Here is a 16887-nt window from a genome sequence, read left to right on the forward strand (position 1 = left end):
TATGTAATGTGTAAAGGAGAAGGCAGAAAGGGTTAAAAACCCTTCTACCTTCTCCTCAGAGGTCCTTGATAAGGACCAGTGCAGGAGTGGACCTGCACCTGATATGTCTGATGATCAGGTGCAGATGCGCCCCTGCACTGCAGTTTCGGGCCTGTCCCAGCATCGGAGTTGTGGAGGAAAATGATGTCGGGGCAGGCCAGACATTGGATTGGAAACAGTTAATTTACCTCTTGAAACTGATGACTTTGTTTTCTGTTGTATTTGCATTTGTGTGGGAGTGGCAGTCTCCACTTGTGCCATGCCCTCCATTCATCCATCTGTACCCGGTCCATTAATTAGACCATATCGCTTGGTATCCTGCTTTCCCTGAATTCAGGCTTATGCACAAAGAGAGGTGTCTGTTAGAGTTAGGAACAAGTCCGAAAGCAAATAGCTGCATGGACATGGTGAATGGGTCCACATGTTTTGATCAAAATATACACTATGAAATGTGTACGAGTGCTGTAGCTAAGTATTTTTGCTTGTATTGGAGCAAAACCTGTGACAGCATGTGAAATGTCCATTTGCATATTGCAAGAATGCAAACTTCAGGGCTCAGGAAGCAGTGTGAATATAAAAAAAAAAACTCATTATACTTGTGTTTATATCTCCCATGTTTACCTTTATGGGAGGAAAAGTCCTGATGGATTTCCTTTAAAGGAACACCAGGTAATACTTGTACACCTGAAGGACCAGTGTATGGCACATGGATTTAACTCTTTCCAATCCAATGTGGGACCTCGCCCAACACTGAGATTTCCCTGCATAGCTCCCATGTTGGGCGAGGTCTGACACATGGTTCTAACACTATGCAGAAGAGAGGTCCGACAACGGACTTCGTGGCATGTCCTATCTTTTCGCGTTCCTTGGAATACATTGCCCATTGTTTTCAAGTGAAATACTTGTCGATTGAAAACAATCGGAACTACTTGTCGATCCTCTAACGTGCCTGAAAGCCGAGCCGGACAATCGCTACTTCACAGAAGTGATAGGAGGTGTTTTTGCCAGAAAAACACCTCACATTCGCGTGAAAACGCACGATGGTCGAGCGTAATATAGGGCTGGATTTTTCAACCCGATTTCGCGGTCGTCTGTGTACAGTTAGCTTCAGAAGTCTGTTGTGTTTTTGGACACAGGATTCAGTAAATATCTGAAGCATAAAGATGGTAACCGTTACAAATCATGAGTCCTATGTCTATACCATACTTGTAGACTTTAGGTATGGCACTAAATACTTTACATAGTTTTCACAGAAGTAGGGCTCCATTCTTAAATAAATCATTTTAGGTCATTAAATGATCAAATAGGATGAGGAGTATAGAATTAGTCACCTAATAGCCAGCAGCGGACAACAATTAACTGGGTAGCAGCGATCTTCTAGCAAAATACAAATCATTTCTAATTGTCTCTCGGCCATTTCTGAACTTTCATTTTTATAATGAGTTTTAACAAGTCATCCACTGCCGGAGTATTACACTGATCATAATAATCCAAGTATTTCAGAACAAACTGTTGAAATGACACCCCGGGGTGTATTATAACACACTATCCATAGTTTAATCTAACCTTTCGGAATACTCTACCACCAATTGGGAAGGTATTCACTCGCTAAATAAAAAAGAAACATGTCACATTTATTTATTTATTTTTTCAATCAAACATGGCTGTTGAGCAACCTATTCATTCTGCGTATACGAAATATCTGTCTGAAGAGCATACACTATATGCCTTGGTGGCTAAGGCAATAAAGAGAATGCTGTCACTGAGCGGATTGGAGGGTGACTTGAGGAGAACTACAAATCACTTATACAAATTGCTTTTGCATTTTTATTACAGGTGAACTGAAAGAAATAAAACAAGATATTTCAAGCCTTCGCTATGAACTTCTAGAAGACAAATCACAAGCTACTGAAGAATTGTCGGCCTTGATTCATAAACTAAGTGAAAAGCTAAATCCCAGTATGTCAAGGTGTGAATGAGTAATGGATCCTGAAGATTTGTCAGCAGCAAGTACAATGGCAATAAACTGCATCCGATACTTGAAGAAAAAACGAAGTCTGATAGATTTATAGCACACGATTCATCTAAGTCTTATCAATGTACCTCCATGCTCTGCAAGCTGCTGGGGACCACCGTCATGTCATAATGGTTCCATTGGATAGATTTGGATGACATAATTAGTTTAGTCCAGGCTTAGTATGACCAGGAAGCCAGAGCTTTGCAGATGTGTCAACGTCTGGGTCATTTATGGTATTAAAGCTTTACTGTTCACACCTCAGAGGCACAATTTGGTGATTTAAAGGGTGTGAAAATCTGGACAAAAGGGAAGGACGAGTAGCTTTATTACTCTAACTAACCAATGGATGGTCTGCATTACTGACTAATCCTAATAAATTGTCAACTGGTAGGTTGATGTTGATAATGATTGTGACATGAGTATGTCCTTTGCTTTTGTCACCTAGTACGCACATCCCTATAGTGTACACCATTGTAATACTACAACAGTGGTGCAGATTTTTCCATTTAGCAATGAATTATTTTTGTAAAGGAGTCAGAAGTTTTACTTAGAACTACTAGTTGAATCATTTCAGAATAACGTACAATGACAGTGCTGTCATAATAACATAACAAGCCATTTCTTTCTATAACCGAACTGAAAAATTGTCTGTCTGCAGGATCTTGATAAATAAGCATTTCTAAGAGAACCATGGATCTACAAGATAGACAGGTATTCTCTGACAATGTGCCACCCACCCAGTCTATTCAACTGGAATGGTGGGCAGCATATTCAGTTCTGACTGGCACCCACTAGTCTGAACCGAGATGGCTTGAAATGTCCAACAAGGATCATAGTGCATCTCATGACTGTTGCACATTAAGGGGCTGTACGGTAATTACTATTCCCTTTCCACTAGGAGTACAGTTTATAAATCACTAAAGAGAAATAAAAAGTGCATAGAAATCATGCCTGAAGTAATTGTGTTTATCACCTCTAGGTGGAAGGAATACTGTATTTCTTAGTCATATATCAAAGTCTACTGGAATGTTAGGATTTAATTTGGTTCATAAATCAGTTTATTCTGCTGGATATCATTGTAATGGGCAATAATTCAAACAGCTCAGAAGAACAAATTTAGTACATATCACAGATACTGGGGCATTAATTAAAGGTTCATGGTAATATTGTTATTTATGAGGGTATAGTATTTCACAAAGAAACCAGAACCAATTATGAATGGGTCCATGCTGTGGCTAGAATGCTGCTCTAAGAACCACTAAAGAGAATATTTGCAAGAACTTTGCTTAAAATATCACCATGATGGCTCTCCGTTTTGCACATATCAGTGTCACAGCATCTACCTAATTGTAATACGATATAAGTCTCTTGGCCTTTGTAAAACTGCAGTTACTAGTGATAAGGAGTGGACAATTTTCAGGATGCACTGCACTTGAAAAGCAACATCTTTTATTAAAGCAGAGTACTCTTTAATGACAATTAGGGGGCACTATGAAATCTGCAATATTTTGTAAAACACTACTGAAGGGCAGATGCCTAGAATACCAGTGGCTTGCACAAGGGTAAAAGGTAATGGCATATTCCACATGTATTGCCATAAGGCTCATTTCTCATCATACCTTACAATAAACTGCTGTTGTAACCGTAAGTGAGGATGGGACTAGTCTAGCTCTGCGTGAGAAGTCCCATCCTCACTTACGGTTACAACAGCAGTTACTTTGGAAGGTAGGATGAGAAATGAGCCTTATGGCAATACATGTGGAATATGCCATTACCTTTTACCCTTGTGCAGGCCACTGGCATTCTAGGCATCTGCCCTTCAGTAGTGTTTTACAAAATATTGCAGATTTCATAGTACCCCCCAGTTGTCATTAAAGAGTACTCTGCTTTAATAAAAGATGTTGCTTTTCAAGTGCAGTGCAGCCTGAAAATTGTCCACTCCTTATCACTAGTAACTGCAGTTTTACAAAGGCCAAGAGACTTATATCGTATTAGTCCATGTCTCAATGTAAAGCACATAGAACCCCTGCCACATGAAATATACGAATAGCCAGATCTCTAATATAATGTAATGGTATTATAGCTGTTGATGTTCCATAGATACAGATGCTTCATTATATAAAGGTTTAAACATATTTGCAAGTAAATACACCTGTATTGCTGTTTTTTAGGCTATTCTATGTATTCTAGTGTATTGTTGACATATTACCTGGTGCTCAGTATATAATATACCACTCATATTGGTCCTTGTCCCACTTGCAAATTTGGTAAATATACACTAATCATTTTAAAAGTAATTTTAAAGGAGTTTTCTATTTTTTGTTAAAGCCCCTTCGCCATGTAGTAAAATAATTAACCAGCATAAACTCGCCTCTCCCACTGTGTCCAGCGCTGACCTCTGATGCAAGTTTATAGGCTGCTCTAGACTGTTTGTGGGACGTCACAGACGCTACAGGTAATGACAGAGCTCAGTGATTGGTCATGGAGCTCTGTCATTGGTTGCAGTGCCAGTGATATTCTGTAAACAGAACTGCAGCCTATAAACAAACCCCGAAGCGGAGGACCAAGCAGTGGAATGGGACGGAGTGGGGAGAGGTGAGTTTATGCTGGTTAGTAATTTAACTGCATGGGGAAGAAGGGGCTTTTAATAATTAAAAAAAAATACTCAGAAAAATTCTTTAAGAAGTTGGGGATAAATGTAACAGGCAGAATAAAATGGTTGTAGAAGATTAAAGGCTTGCTCCCCATTATGTAAAACACCACTCTTGCCCCATGGGTTGTGTCTGGTATTAAAGTTCAGCTTATAGGTGTTTTCCCGGCAAACACTACTGATGACTATCCCTATCATAGGTCATCAATAGCAGATCAAGAGAGGCCTGATGCTTGGGTCCCTTGCCGATCAGCTGATAGGCTCCACTGCCAGTTGGCTCGAAAGCTCATAAAGCTGTCCGTTCTGCAATGATCCAGTTTAGTACTGCTGCTCTCTCTCGTTGAAGTTAATAGGAGAGAGCTGCAATACCAAACCAGGCCACCACCAAACGGACAACAATATGAGCTTTCTGGTTAGCTGACTGCAGCTCTCATTAGCTGACTGGCAGTGGTGCCCCGCCTGTCTGTTAAGGATAGGTCATCAATATGTTTTGCCTGGAAAACCCCTTTAACTTCAATGGGACTGAAGTACAATTCCAGGGACAGCTCATGGATAAGAGTTGTGCTATTTTAATCTTCTGCGATCACTTGAATGGTATGAAAATCTAAAGCCAAAACCACAGCTCCAGTGCAACAAGGTAACGATAACGCAACTATCCTGCATCATATCATGCTTTAAGAAGCACTTATGTACTGCTTTCTTGTGGTGTTGGGGTCATGCTATGAAAGTACAGCATTTTGTTCCTATGACATCAATATTTTGGTCAGCACATTGTATTGTATGATCACCATACATTACTGAAGTTCGTTACAAAAGGCAAAATATGCACAATAGATGTTGTGTATATGTATATTAACTATGTATCTGGAGGCTGCATATGTCAAGTAATGCCTAAAATATAGCATGGATCCAGAAGTGAATTAAGGTGCATTGATCCATCTCAGACACATGTTTACCCCCTGCAAATGCTTCCATCTCATCATATATGCACATGTTGTTTTTATGAAAATCCAGGCAAGAATGAAGTAAAAATATCATGGTTTGTTCTTCATAACAAAGCTCCACTGTCTACTGACCAAGATATTTATGACCACTCCATTATACTACAAGAGTTTGCCTTTAAACTACATTTAAAGAAGCACCCCAGGCAAAATGGGAACACAAAAGAACTATACAGTAGATGTTCTAGTGTGTATTATGATGATCACACAGATGATGCAAACCAAGTTCTTAATGGAGATAAGGCCATCGCTAACCATCTGAAAAGCTACTTTTGTTCTGCATTTTCAGAAGCTAGTCTTCAGAATGATACTATGATTTGGCCTGGTGGTACTTCTAGTTGTAAGAGCTCAGATCTAGTGTTTTTGGAGGCTGATGTTGTAGGTGAACCTGCACATTTAAAGCTGAATAAGGCGATGGATCCAGATGCGTCCACCCTAGAGTTCGTAAAGAACCCCAACCTGTGATTGCTGCAACGGATTTGTTTAACCAGGAGATGTTCCTGATGGCTAGAGAATGGTCAATGCTGTACCCATCAATAAAAAGGGTAATTGAGAAGAAGCAGGGAACTACAGGCCAGTTAGTTTGACATTTGTAGTAAGCAATGGAAACTCTCCTGAAAGAGGATATTAGACCAACAACCTGTTGTACCCTAAAAAGCACAGCTTTACTGAGGGCAGATCAGATCGCACTAATCTCATTGATATCTTTAACTATGTCACAAACTATGGTAGATGAAGATGGTGCCATGGATATGATATCCGGATTTCAGTAAAGCCTCTGATACAGTTCCCCATGAAGAGCTTATAGATAAGTTATTGAATATTGGACCGAATCACATGATACTCCGATGGATTCACAATTGGCTAGAAGATGCCAGAGTGGTGGTGTTAGTGGAGTGCGTTCTGACCAGGGTTGAGTTACGAGTGGTCACCACAAGGGTCTCTCTTGGGTCATGTTTTTTTAATCTGTTGGTAAGACTGGTTTCACATCTGCATTGGGACCTCCGGACGGAGGTTCCGTCACAGACCCGGCTGAAAATACCAGAAGAAAAAGCTCTGCATGTAACGCTTTTTCTCTTGTCTAAAAGCCAAGCAGCTGGGCGGAAAGTGGGCGAACCCTATTATAGTCAATGGGGTCTGTCCGACCTTGGTTCCGTCCAGAGATGGAACCGTTCGGTTGTAGCGATTCCCCGTTTCTATGCCTTGAACGGAGTAGGAATACCTGCCGCAGATGTGAAAATACGCTAAGTGACTTAGGAAAAGGTTAAACAGGTAAGGTCTGTCTGTTGGCTGATGACACAAAAGTGTGCAATAGGGTTGCTACTGCTGGTGATATCTTAAACATTGAGAACAATTTAGTCTTACTGAATAAATGGTCAAAACAACAGAAACTGCAATTTAATGTTTCCAAATGTAAAATAATGCACTTGGGGAGAAGAAATCCTCGGAATGAGCATCAAATTAGCTGTTCTGTGTAACCTGGACTTCAGAAGTAAATGATTTAGAGGTTCTGATTTCTGACAGCCTCAAAATGAGCCCAAAGTGCAGTCAGGCATGAAAGAAAGCAAGTTAAATGCTCAGCTTTATAGCCAGAAGTATAACCAGTAGAAAGAGGGAGATTGTGATCCCGCTGTATAGAGCTCTGGTGAGACCACAGCTGGAATAGAGTGTTCAGTTCTGGAGACCTCACCTACAGAAAGACATTGATAAAATAGAACGAGTCCATAAATGGGCTAAAAAATGGTGGAAGGTCTCAGGAAAGACTTAAAGAATTTAATATATATAGCTTGGAGGAGCGAAAAAACATAATCAAAACTTTTAAATAGGTTAAACATATAAATGAGGTGCAGGACCATAGCATTTTTATTAGGAAGCTAAACACTACAACAAGGGAGCACAATCTGAGATTATTTGGGAAAAATCAGAAGCAACGTCAGGAAGTATATTTTTGTTACTGAAAGAGTAAGATGCTTGGAATAAACTACCAGCAGACGTGGTTGGAAAATCATCAATAAATGAATTCAAGCTGCCTGGGATAAGCATAGATCTATCCTAAGTGACAAATAAAAAGGAAATAAGGACAGACTAGATGGACCATGTGGTCTTTTTCTGCCATCAATATTCTACTTCTAAGTTTCTCTCAACCTCAGCTACTCTGTTCAATGTAATAAGCTGTACCACAGCTCCACCTAGTGGCCAAGCTCTTAAATAACCACTGTAAATAAATAAATGAATAAATGTCCCTCATAGCATATGTCAAGTTTCCAAGGTTTCCAATGACCTTATTCATAATGTGGAGCCTCCAGAGAACCAATCATGCCGTGCTTATGTTATCATAGCCCTGAACAAGATAAGCAGTTTTTTAATGAAAATATTAATGGAGGGAGAATAGATTTTACTGCTGCTTTGGTTGCATAGTATGCATACAATCTTATCTGAGGAAGGAGCTGATAAGAGCAGTAATTGTGAGTTTCCTTACTATGCTATCACCAAGAACAGAATCTAGCCCCCCTGTGGGACTGAATGGAGATGTAATATTGTAAAAGCCATCGAACACAAGAGACAATTTAATGCCAGCAGTTATTTGTATTAAATGAGTTATGAAAAAGACAGCTTCAGTATAACATAACCTGCCGTCACTGATAGACCTTTAAACAGAGCATGCTGTAATATAACTCTTTGATAAAGGAACTTTGGACTTCATAATTTTAGTAAAGACTTTCTATTTAATAATTGATCCTACATGTAAACTGTATACAGCCTTTGCATTTAATAAGCCAATATGAGTAATCAGTAAAACAAAGACATGTACAGTATATAGCAGCCATCCAAGAAGATGAGCAGATGGGAATGTCATGCAGGTCTCCTATTATACATTCAGTCTGTGTCCTATCTCCTCGGCTGAGCTTTATTACAGTTTGCCAGTAACTGGGTTTGGTGTATATAATATTATGCGGATGTACAGATAATAATGGCAATAATAAAAGAATTGTATATGAAAATCGGATCTTCTCTTCTTTTTAAACGTAGCATAACACGCCAAACAAGAAGAAAACCAACCAAAAGGTCACCTCGACATTCTCTTGTACAAGAGATGGGAAGGTGGGTTACGTGAATGAGTTAAGAATCCTCCTACTCTGAAATGGAGATTTTTTAAAATTTTCTCCTGTACCTGCGTATGACAGACACTGTTGCAGAGTATGGCATTCAAAGCGAATCTTTTGACCTCCTTAGCGAGCGGCTTTTAGCTCAATATATGTGTGGCAGTCACCTGATGTTCTTCTTCCTGATGGTCAAGTCACTTGTAGTTTAGCCGCCTGTGACATTAGGGGATTAGTCACTACTCAGGATCTCCATCTTCTCCGGTCAAGATGGTTGGCATCACACTCAGGAACATACTTTTATATTCAGATTGTTCTTAAAGTCTCGCACTTACCAGTTTTATTATTCTCAGCAATAGTTCACAGTATTTTACACTGTACATTAAACTAGCACATAAAACAGAACCTTGCCATCTGGCCACTTACTAAGCATCAACTTTGACTCCCTGTATTTGGCCTAATGTCATAACTCATTCCACAGCAGTCCTCCTCAAAGTAAACCAAAGAGAAAACATTTTATTATTGAAAGGAGGTAATGAAAAACCTGTTGTAGCTATTGTACTGCTTTGACAAGGTTTACATGATTTTTTTTCCCACACAAAGGCTATTTTTTTGACACAAACACTATTTGCCCTATACTGTTGGTTCCATGTATGCCCTCCTTCTGCATTGTACTATACAGATATAATTTATATCCTGATTAACCACTTTAGTGGCAGTCCTGGAAATTTCCGGGACTAACTCCACTACACATAGTGATATAGCCCAGAAGATTCCTGGGCTATGTTTCACTATGGGACAATGCAGAACAAAATGTCATAAGCTGTGGCATTGTGTTCTGCACACACACCGCCTGCACAGTCCCACAGAGAACCAGTGCAGGACTTCAAAGAAAGAAGCGGGAAGATATAACCGATCTGCCGGCAACCTCCAGCTTCTTTTTTTGAACTCCCGCACTGTTTACATGTTGCCACGGAGACCAATGGCTTGTCAGAAGCCGGTGGATGGTCCCCGTGGCAGGGAGAGCTGGTCATTGGCTGTCAGATGATAGCGAGGCACCAGCTCTTACAGCAGAGAATGGAGAAAAACTCCCCCCTCTGCTGTTTAACCCTTTACATGCCACGGTCTGCAGAACCACAGCATGTAAAGGGCTGTCAGAGGGAGGGGGCTCCCTCTGTCACCATCGGACCCCACCCGCAATGTGATCAGGGGGTCCTGATGGGTCTCTGTCGCACCTGGAGGCTTGAATATAGCCCCCGGTCTGCCAGCTAAATTAGGCTATGACCCTCAGACTTTCTGTGATTCATAGCCTATCTAATACCCTGCTATGCCACAGCATAGCAGAGTATTAGAAGAATTTTTTTTAAAGTATTATGCAAGTCCCCTAAAGGGACAAAGTTAAAAAAGTTAAAGTAAAAAAAATAGTAAAAAAAGTATTAAAAAATAAAAATAACGACAAAACCCCACCTTTCTTCCTTTTTACTTTGTAAAAAATGTAAGAAAAAATTACACATGTGGTATACCTGCATTCGTAATGACCCAGAGAAAGAAGTTAGTACATTATTTAATATGCAGGGTGCACGGCATGCAAAAAAAAATTTTTAAACGTGGCAAAAATATGTAATTTAGCCCACCTCACCGTACAAAAAACGGAACAGAAAGCAATCAAAATGCTGCACGGATCAACAAATGGTACTAATAAAAAGTACAACTCTTCCCGCAAAATAAAAAAATCTTACATAGCTCCATTGATAAAAAAAAAATTAAAATGCTAGGGGTCTTTGAATGCAACGATAAAAAAAAATTATCTTTTTTTTTTTTAAAGTGTGAAAAAATAGTGAAAAAGAAATAAACTATTACAATTTGGTATTGGCATAATCGTACCGGCCTGTAGAATTACTTTACTATATTATTTATACTGCTCAGAGAATGCAGTGAAAAATAAAAAAACACCCAGAATTAGGCTGGGTTCACATGGGGCGGATTTGCCGCGGAATTTCGCCCGCGGCAAATCCACATGCAGCTGCTAATCCCGGGACGGCAAATGCACTGTGGCTAAGCCGGCAGAAGCCGCAGCTGTGGTGCGGATTTGCCGACCGCAGCATGTCCATTTTTTTTTCCCTCTGCGGCCGCGCTCTCCTCTATGGGAGCGCCGGCCGCAGCGGAAGAGCGAGCGGCCAGGCCGCTTCAAAGCCACCGCGGGTTTTGAAGCAGCGGTTCTCCTGGCGGAAATTTTGCGGTTTTTCGCTGCGGCCAAACCGCAAGATTTCCACCGAGAATCCGCCCTGTGAGAAACCAGCCTTACAGATTTTGTTAATCTTGCCGCTAGAAAAAAATGAAATAAAAAGCAATCTAAAATTTATATGTTCCCAAAAATTAGATAAATGAAGACTAGATTTCATCCTGCAAAAAACAAGGCCTTCTAGAGCTCTGGCAATGGAAAAATAACATTAATACGGCTCTTGGAATGTGGCGACACAAAAAAATGGATTATACCTACCTGATAATCAGGTTTCCAGCAGTCTCCACGACAGCACCAATTGAGATTGCCTCCTCCTGATAGGACAGGAACACACTGAGAGGTTAAAAGCTCCCCCCTCCCCCTTCCCCACTTTCCTCAGTGGATTCTAACGAATTGCCGGGGTAGGAGCTCAACTTAAATTTCTTCCCTTAACCGGGTTTTTTTTGTTGATTATGAAATTATATTATATTATATATTTATTTATTTTTTATATTATATTCTATAGTTTCTTTTTTATCCATTTAGGGGGGGAAGGTACGGGTGCTGTCGTGGAGACTCCTGGAAACCTGATTATCAGGTAGGTATAATCCTTTTATTCCCCCAGTCGTCTCCACGACAGCACCAATTGAATGTACCAACTAAAGTTTATTAGGGTGGGATTGCTGCCGAGAGGACTTTACGGCCGAAGGCCATGTCCTCGTCCTGCTGCACTTTTACCCTATAATGTTTGATGAACGTGTGATGTTTTTTCCAGACTGCGGCTTTGCATATCTGCTGGACCGAAGCTGAGCTATGTTCGGCCCATGAGGATGCTACTGCTCTTGTAGAATGGGCTTTAAGAGCTAAGGGGATTTCCTTTCCGAGGGCCTTATAAGACTCTATGATGGCCAGGCGGATCCACCTGGCTATGGAGTTTTTTGCCGCTTTGTTCCCTTTATTTGGGCCACTGAACTGGATGAACAGGTTGTCGTCCCGTCGCCAGTGGCTTGTCGCATCTATGTAGCCTAGGACTGCTCTCCTGACGTCCAGGCAGCTTAGGATTTTTTCTTCCTCGTTTTTAGGTTTGCTAAAAAATGAGGGAATTATTACGTCCTGGGACCTATGAAAATGTGATACCACCTTTGGCATGAAGGCAGGGTCCGTTTTAAATATTAATTTGGAGTCCGAGATTTTTAGAAATGGGTGGCGAATGGACAAAGCCTGAAGCTCGCTAACCCTCCTCGCAGACGTGATGGCTACTAGAAAAACGGTCTTGATTGTAAGCATTTTTATCGGTAGTGCTTCAATCGGCTCGAATGGTTCCGCTGACATGGCCCTTAGAACCCAATTAAGGTTCTAGTCTGGAACAAGTTTTATGGGTCTAGGTCGTAATCTAGCTGCTGCTGTCAAGAACCTGTTGACCCATCTATTGTCCGCGAACTTTGTGTCACATATGGCGCTAAGGGCTGCGACCTGGACCTTCAGGGTACTTGGAGAGAGGCCCATCTGTAGGCCCTCCTGCAAAAATTCTAAGATCAAAGGGATGCTCGGGATAGAATCCCCGGAATCCCTTCCCTGTCTCCATGAGGAGAACCTTCTCCAAACCTTCTGGTAGATAAGGTGGGTCGTCTTTTTTCTGCTGGACATTAACGTTTCTACCACTCTTTGTGAGAATCCCTTCCCTCTTAGTGAGGATTCCTCAAGAGCCATGCTGTTAAGTGGAGTCTGTCTAAGCCCGGGTGGTTCAGTGGTCCCTGTGATAGCAGATCTGTCCAGGTCGGAAAGGTGACTGGGTCCTGGACACTCAATGTTGTCAGAAGACCGAACCAACTTCTTTTGGGATAGAAGGGGGTCACCAGGATTAGCGTGCATACCTGGGTTCTGAAATGTTGTAAGACCCTGGGGATCAGCGGTATTGGAGGAAACGCGTACACTAGCCCCTTTCCCCAGTCCTGGCCTAGGGTGGCTATTGCTGTAGGACGATCTCCTGGCCGGAGGGAGAAGAAATTGTCTACTTTGGCATTCTCCCTGGTTGCAAATAGATCCAATTGTGGGGACCCCCACCGGTTGGTCAGGATTCTGAATGCCTCCAGGGAGAGAGACCATTCTCCTGGGTCTATCTGCCTCCTGCTGAGGAAGTCCGCTTTTTGGTTTAGCGTCCCTTTTAAATGTGTTGCCGTGATCGAAAGGATCCGGCCCTCTGCCCAGTGGAAGATTTTCTGCTAAATGTTTTGCAGGGTAGGACACCTTGTGCCCCCCTGGTGCCGAATATGGGCGACCGTGGTGGTATTGTCCGACAGTATCTTTATATGCTGGTTCCGTAGCGAGTTTCCTAACTGCTGTAGGACCCGCCATACGGCCTGTAGCTCTCTGTAATTGGAGGATTGTTCTTTTATCCTTTGGGACCACGGGCCCTGAAAGAACTGGTTCCCCACATGCGCTCCCCATCCCCAGGCGCTTGCGTCCGTTGTGATGTGCGTGGCTGGGTTTTGTAGCCAATGAACCCCTTCCTGCAGGTTCGCTGGGGATGTCCACCAACGCAGGGATGTTTTCACTGTGTTTGGGATATACATTTTTGTCCCTAGCGAGGACTGCTTTTTGTCCCATGTGGATAGGACGGAGGCCTGTAGAACTCTGGTGTGAGCCTGGGCCCATGCTACTCCGGGAATGCATGACGTTAGGCTTCCCAGGAGAGACATGGCTTCCCGAATTGTGCATGATCGTTTCTGTAGGAAGGATCTGACCAGCCTTTGGATTTTTTGTATTTTTTCCTCGGGCAGGCAGGAGCATTGTAATTCTGAGTTGAGCGTTATGCCCAAAAACGTCTTCTTCCTGTCGGGATCTAAGCTGGTTTTTTCCCAGTTTATGATCCATCCTAGAGACTGGAGGAGTTCTAGTACTATCTTTAGGTGCTTCGTTAGTAGTTCCCTGGACTCTGCTATTATTAAAATATCGTCCAGGTAGGGTATTATTAGGATCGACTTTTTCCTCAGGTAGGCAGCTACCTCTGCCATAATTTTGGTAAAAATTCTGGGTGCTGAGGAGATCCCGAAAGGCAGGCATCTGAATTGGTGGTGCTCTATTCCTTTGCCCAAATCCACTGTGAACCTTAGGTATCTTTGCGACCCCTCGTGGATCGGTACGTGGAAATAAGCGTCCTTCAGACCGATGGATGCCATGTAGGCCCCTTTGGGAATCAACTTTATCGTTGAAGAGATGGACTCTATTTTGAATTTTCTGTACTTGACACAGGTGTTCAAGGGCTTCAGATTCACTATCATCCACTGTTTCCCGCAGGGTTTTCTTACTAGGAAGAGCCTGGAATAATGGCCCTGAGTTTCCTCATTTTGCGGTACGGGGGATATTGCGTTTAGATGTTGCAGGTCCCGAACGCTCTGTCTTAGTAAGTGTAACTGTTGCCCTGAGCCTCCTGTGATAATGAATTTCCTTCTGGGGAGGGACACCAGTTCTATCCGGTATCCCTGCTGTAGGATCTTTGGGATCCATGGGCCTTCGCAAATTGCGGCCCATTGGTCCACAAAGTTCCCCAGCCTTGCCCCTACGGAGCTGGCGTCAGGGTCTCTGCTTGGGCTCCCCCTGGTGGGGATTAAAGAGGATATTTCTCCCTCTGCCCCCCTTGGGGTAACTCCAGCGGCCTGTCTTGCCCTTGCCTCGGTAGGCCTCTGGCTGTTGCCCTGGGGTTCGGAAGAAGGTCTTTCCTCTCTGCGGCATTTCTTCCGGGAATCCCTTCTTTTTGTCGGCCGCCTTCTCCAGGATTTTTTCTAGGTCTGATCCGAACAAAAACTGACCGTAGAACGGGAGGGCGCATAGTTTATTTTTTGAGGCTAAGTCGCCTGACCATGATTTCAGCCATAGTACTCTTCTGGCTGAGTTAGATCGGGCTGTAGCTTTTGCCGAGAGTTTAACCGTTTCGGCCGCGGCATCCGCTAGGAAGTTTGTTCCCATACGCAGGATAGGTAGGGAATTTAGGATCTGTTCCCTTGGCGTTTTATTGGTTAAGTGTAGCTCCAGCTGTTCGAGCCATACCCCCAGAGTACGCGCCACGCAGGTGGCTGTGATCCCTGGCCTAAGTATGTTTGCCGCTGCCTCCCATGATCTTTTTAGAAGGCCTTCGGCTTTGCGATCCATGGGATCTTTTAATTGTGCGGCATCCTCAAAGGGCAGGCTCGTCCTCCTAGCTACTTTGGCCACTGGGACGTCTACCTTGGGTATCTCTTCCCAGCTTGCGCAAACTTCCTCCTCGAATGGGTACCTTCTTTTTACCCCTCTAGCGGAGAAGGAACCTGCGTCTGGTTTCTTCCACTCCTTTTGGATAATTTTAATGATGTTTTTGTGGACAGGGAAGGTATGTTTACGCCTCTCCCCTAGTCCCCCGAATATCTCGTCTTGCAGGGTACGTGGTTCTCTGGGCTCTTCCATTTTTAATGTAGCCCTGACTGACTTAATTAATTCTGTTAAGTCGTCCTGATGGAAAAGGTATCTTTTGTAGTCCTCATCGTCTGAGGACTCCTCGGCCGCCTGTTCCTCTTGCTCCGATCCGATAGAACTCTCGGAGTCGGAAGGCTCGTCGGGAACATACGCCTTTTTCTGGCGTTTCTCTGGCGGCGCCAGCTGTGACGTTAGGGCTGATCGAACCTCCTCCTTCACCAGCTTCCTAACGTCATCCATGAATCCCCCCGATTCCTCTTTGACTAGCCTAGCTACGCATGCCTTGCATAAAGGCCTCTGGTACGTAGCTGGCAGTCTCGTCCCGCACTCCACACATTTTTTGGGTTTTGTTCTGGGGGGGGGGGATGTCTTTTTTATCCCCCTGACAAAAAAAGGTAAAGTATTTTTTGCGGGTAAATATGCAATTTTTCCATATACAATACATTGGATTTTGCATTTTGTATTTTTTGCCGCACTGACTACTTACGGCCGCTGAGGCTGAGGTTTCAGCTATCTCTGGGGCTGGAGCACTCATTACTGTACCGGTGCTGCAGACACCCTGCGACCTGTAGTGCTGGTCCACCTTCTGGCTTCTCTCAGGTTCCTTATTTTGAATTTTCACGCTCCTGCGCTAAGCCCCGCCCCCTCCACGCGTCTCCTGATGCGACCGTGATGACGTCACCACGCTGGACACGTGACGCGACGCCCCGCCCCCTGCCGTCAAAGGGCTTCCTGGAGCGCCGCGCCGTGACTATACGAGGAAGAGGAGGGGGACTGAGGCTCCTGCTTTGTACCCCCCATGGGCCGCCACGGGAGGAACCTGGCCCGGGGTTTACCACCCCATGTGGCGTCCCGGGAGTCGTCTGGCTGGGAAGGGAGGACAGGCTGACCCACTGCCCTCCGATCCGCCTGTAAGTAAATCCTGGCTGACTTCTCCACCAGCCCCTCTCAGAGATCCTGCCTCCTGGCAGGATAGGAAGAGACTGAGGAAAGTGGGGAAGGGGGGGAGCTTTTAACCTCTCAGTGTGTTCCTGTCCTATCAGGAGGAGGCAATCTCAATCGGTGCTGTCGTGGAGACGACTGGGGGAAATTAAGCCTTTATTCTGCACGCTGAACGTCGTAAAAATGAAATCCAAAAAACAAATGGCAGAATCTTTTTTTCCTCTATCTCCTTACATTTACATTATATATACCCAAAAATGATGCCTTCAAAAAGTACAACTCTTCCCGCAAAAAATAAGCCCTCATATGGCCGTGTCAATGGAAAAATGAAATAGTTATGGCTCTTGGAACGCAACTGGAAAGTTAAATGATTGACCCATTAAAAAAACCTGCCCTGGTGGGTCTGACAGGGTGGTAAGAAACCTGCCACTGAAGGGGTTAAGGCCCCCTGCACACTGCAGAGCCAG

General features: G+C 43.4%; 1 protein-coding gene across 1 annotated transcript in view; it reads left to right on the forward strand.

The window, feature by feature from the left end:
• Positions 1-2999, forward strand: part of TRPC3 (transient receptor potential cation channel subfamily C member 3) — a 256571-nt gene extending 253572 nt beyond the window's left edge. The window contains exon 12 of the mRNA XM_066573799.1: positions 1876-2999. Within this exon, the coding sequence (XP_066429896.1) occupies positions 1876-2018 (143 nt within the window). The 3' untranslated portion in view covers positions 2019-2999. The remainder of the gene's footprint in view (positions 1-1875) is intronic.
• The last annotated feature ends 13888 nt before the right edge of the window (positions 3000-16887 follow it).

Source organism: Eleutherodactylus coqui, chromosome 7 (genome assembly GCF_035609145.1).
Source record: "Eleutherodactylus coqui strain aEleCoq1 chromosome 7, aEleCoq1.hap1, whole genome shotgun sequence".
Lineage (NCBI taxonomy): Eukaryota > Metazoa > Chordata > Amphibia > Anura > Eleutherodactylidae > Eleutherodactylus > Eleutherodactylus coqui.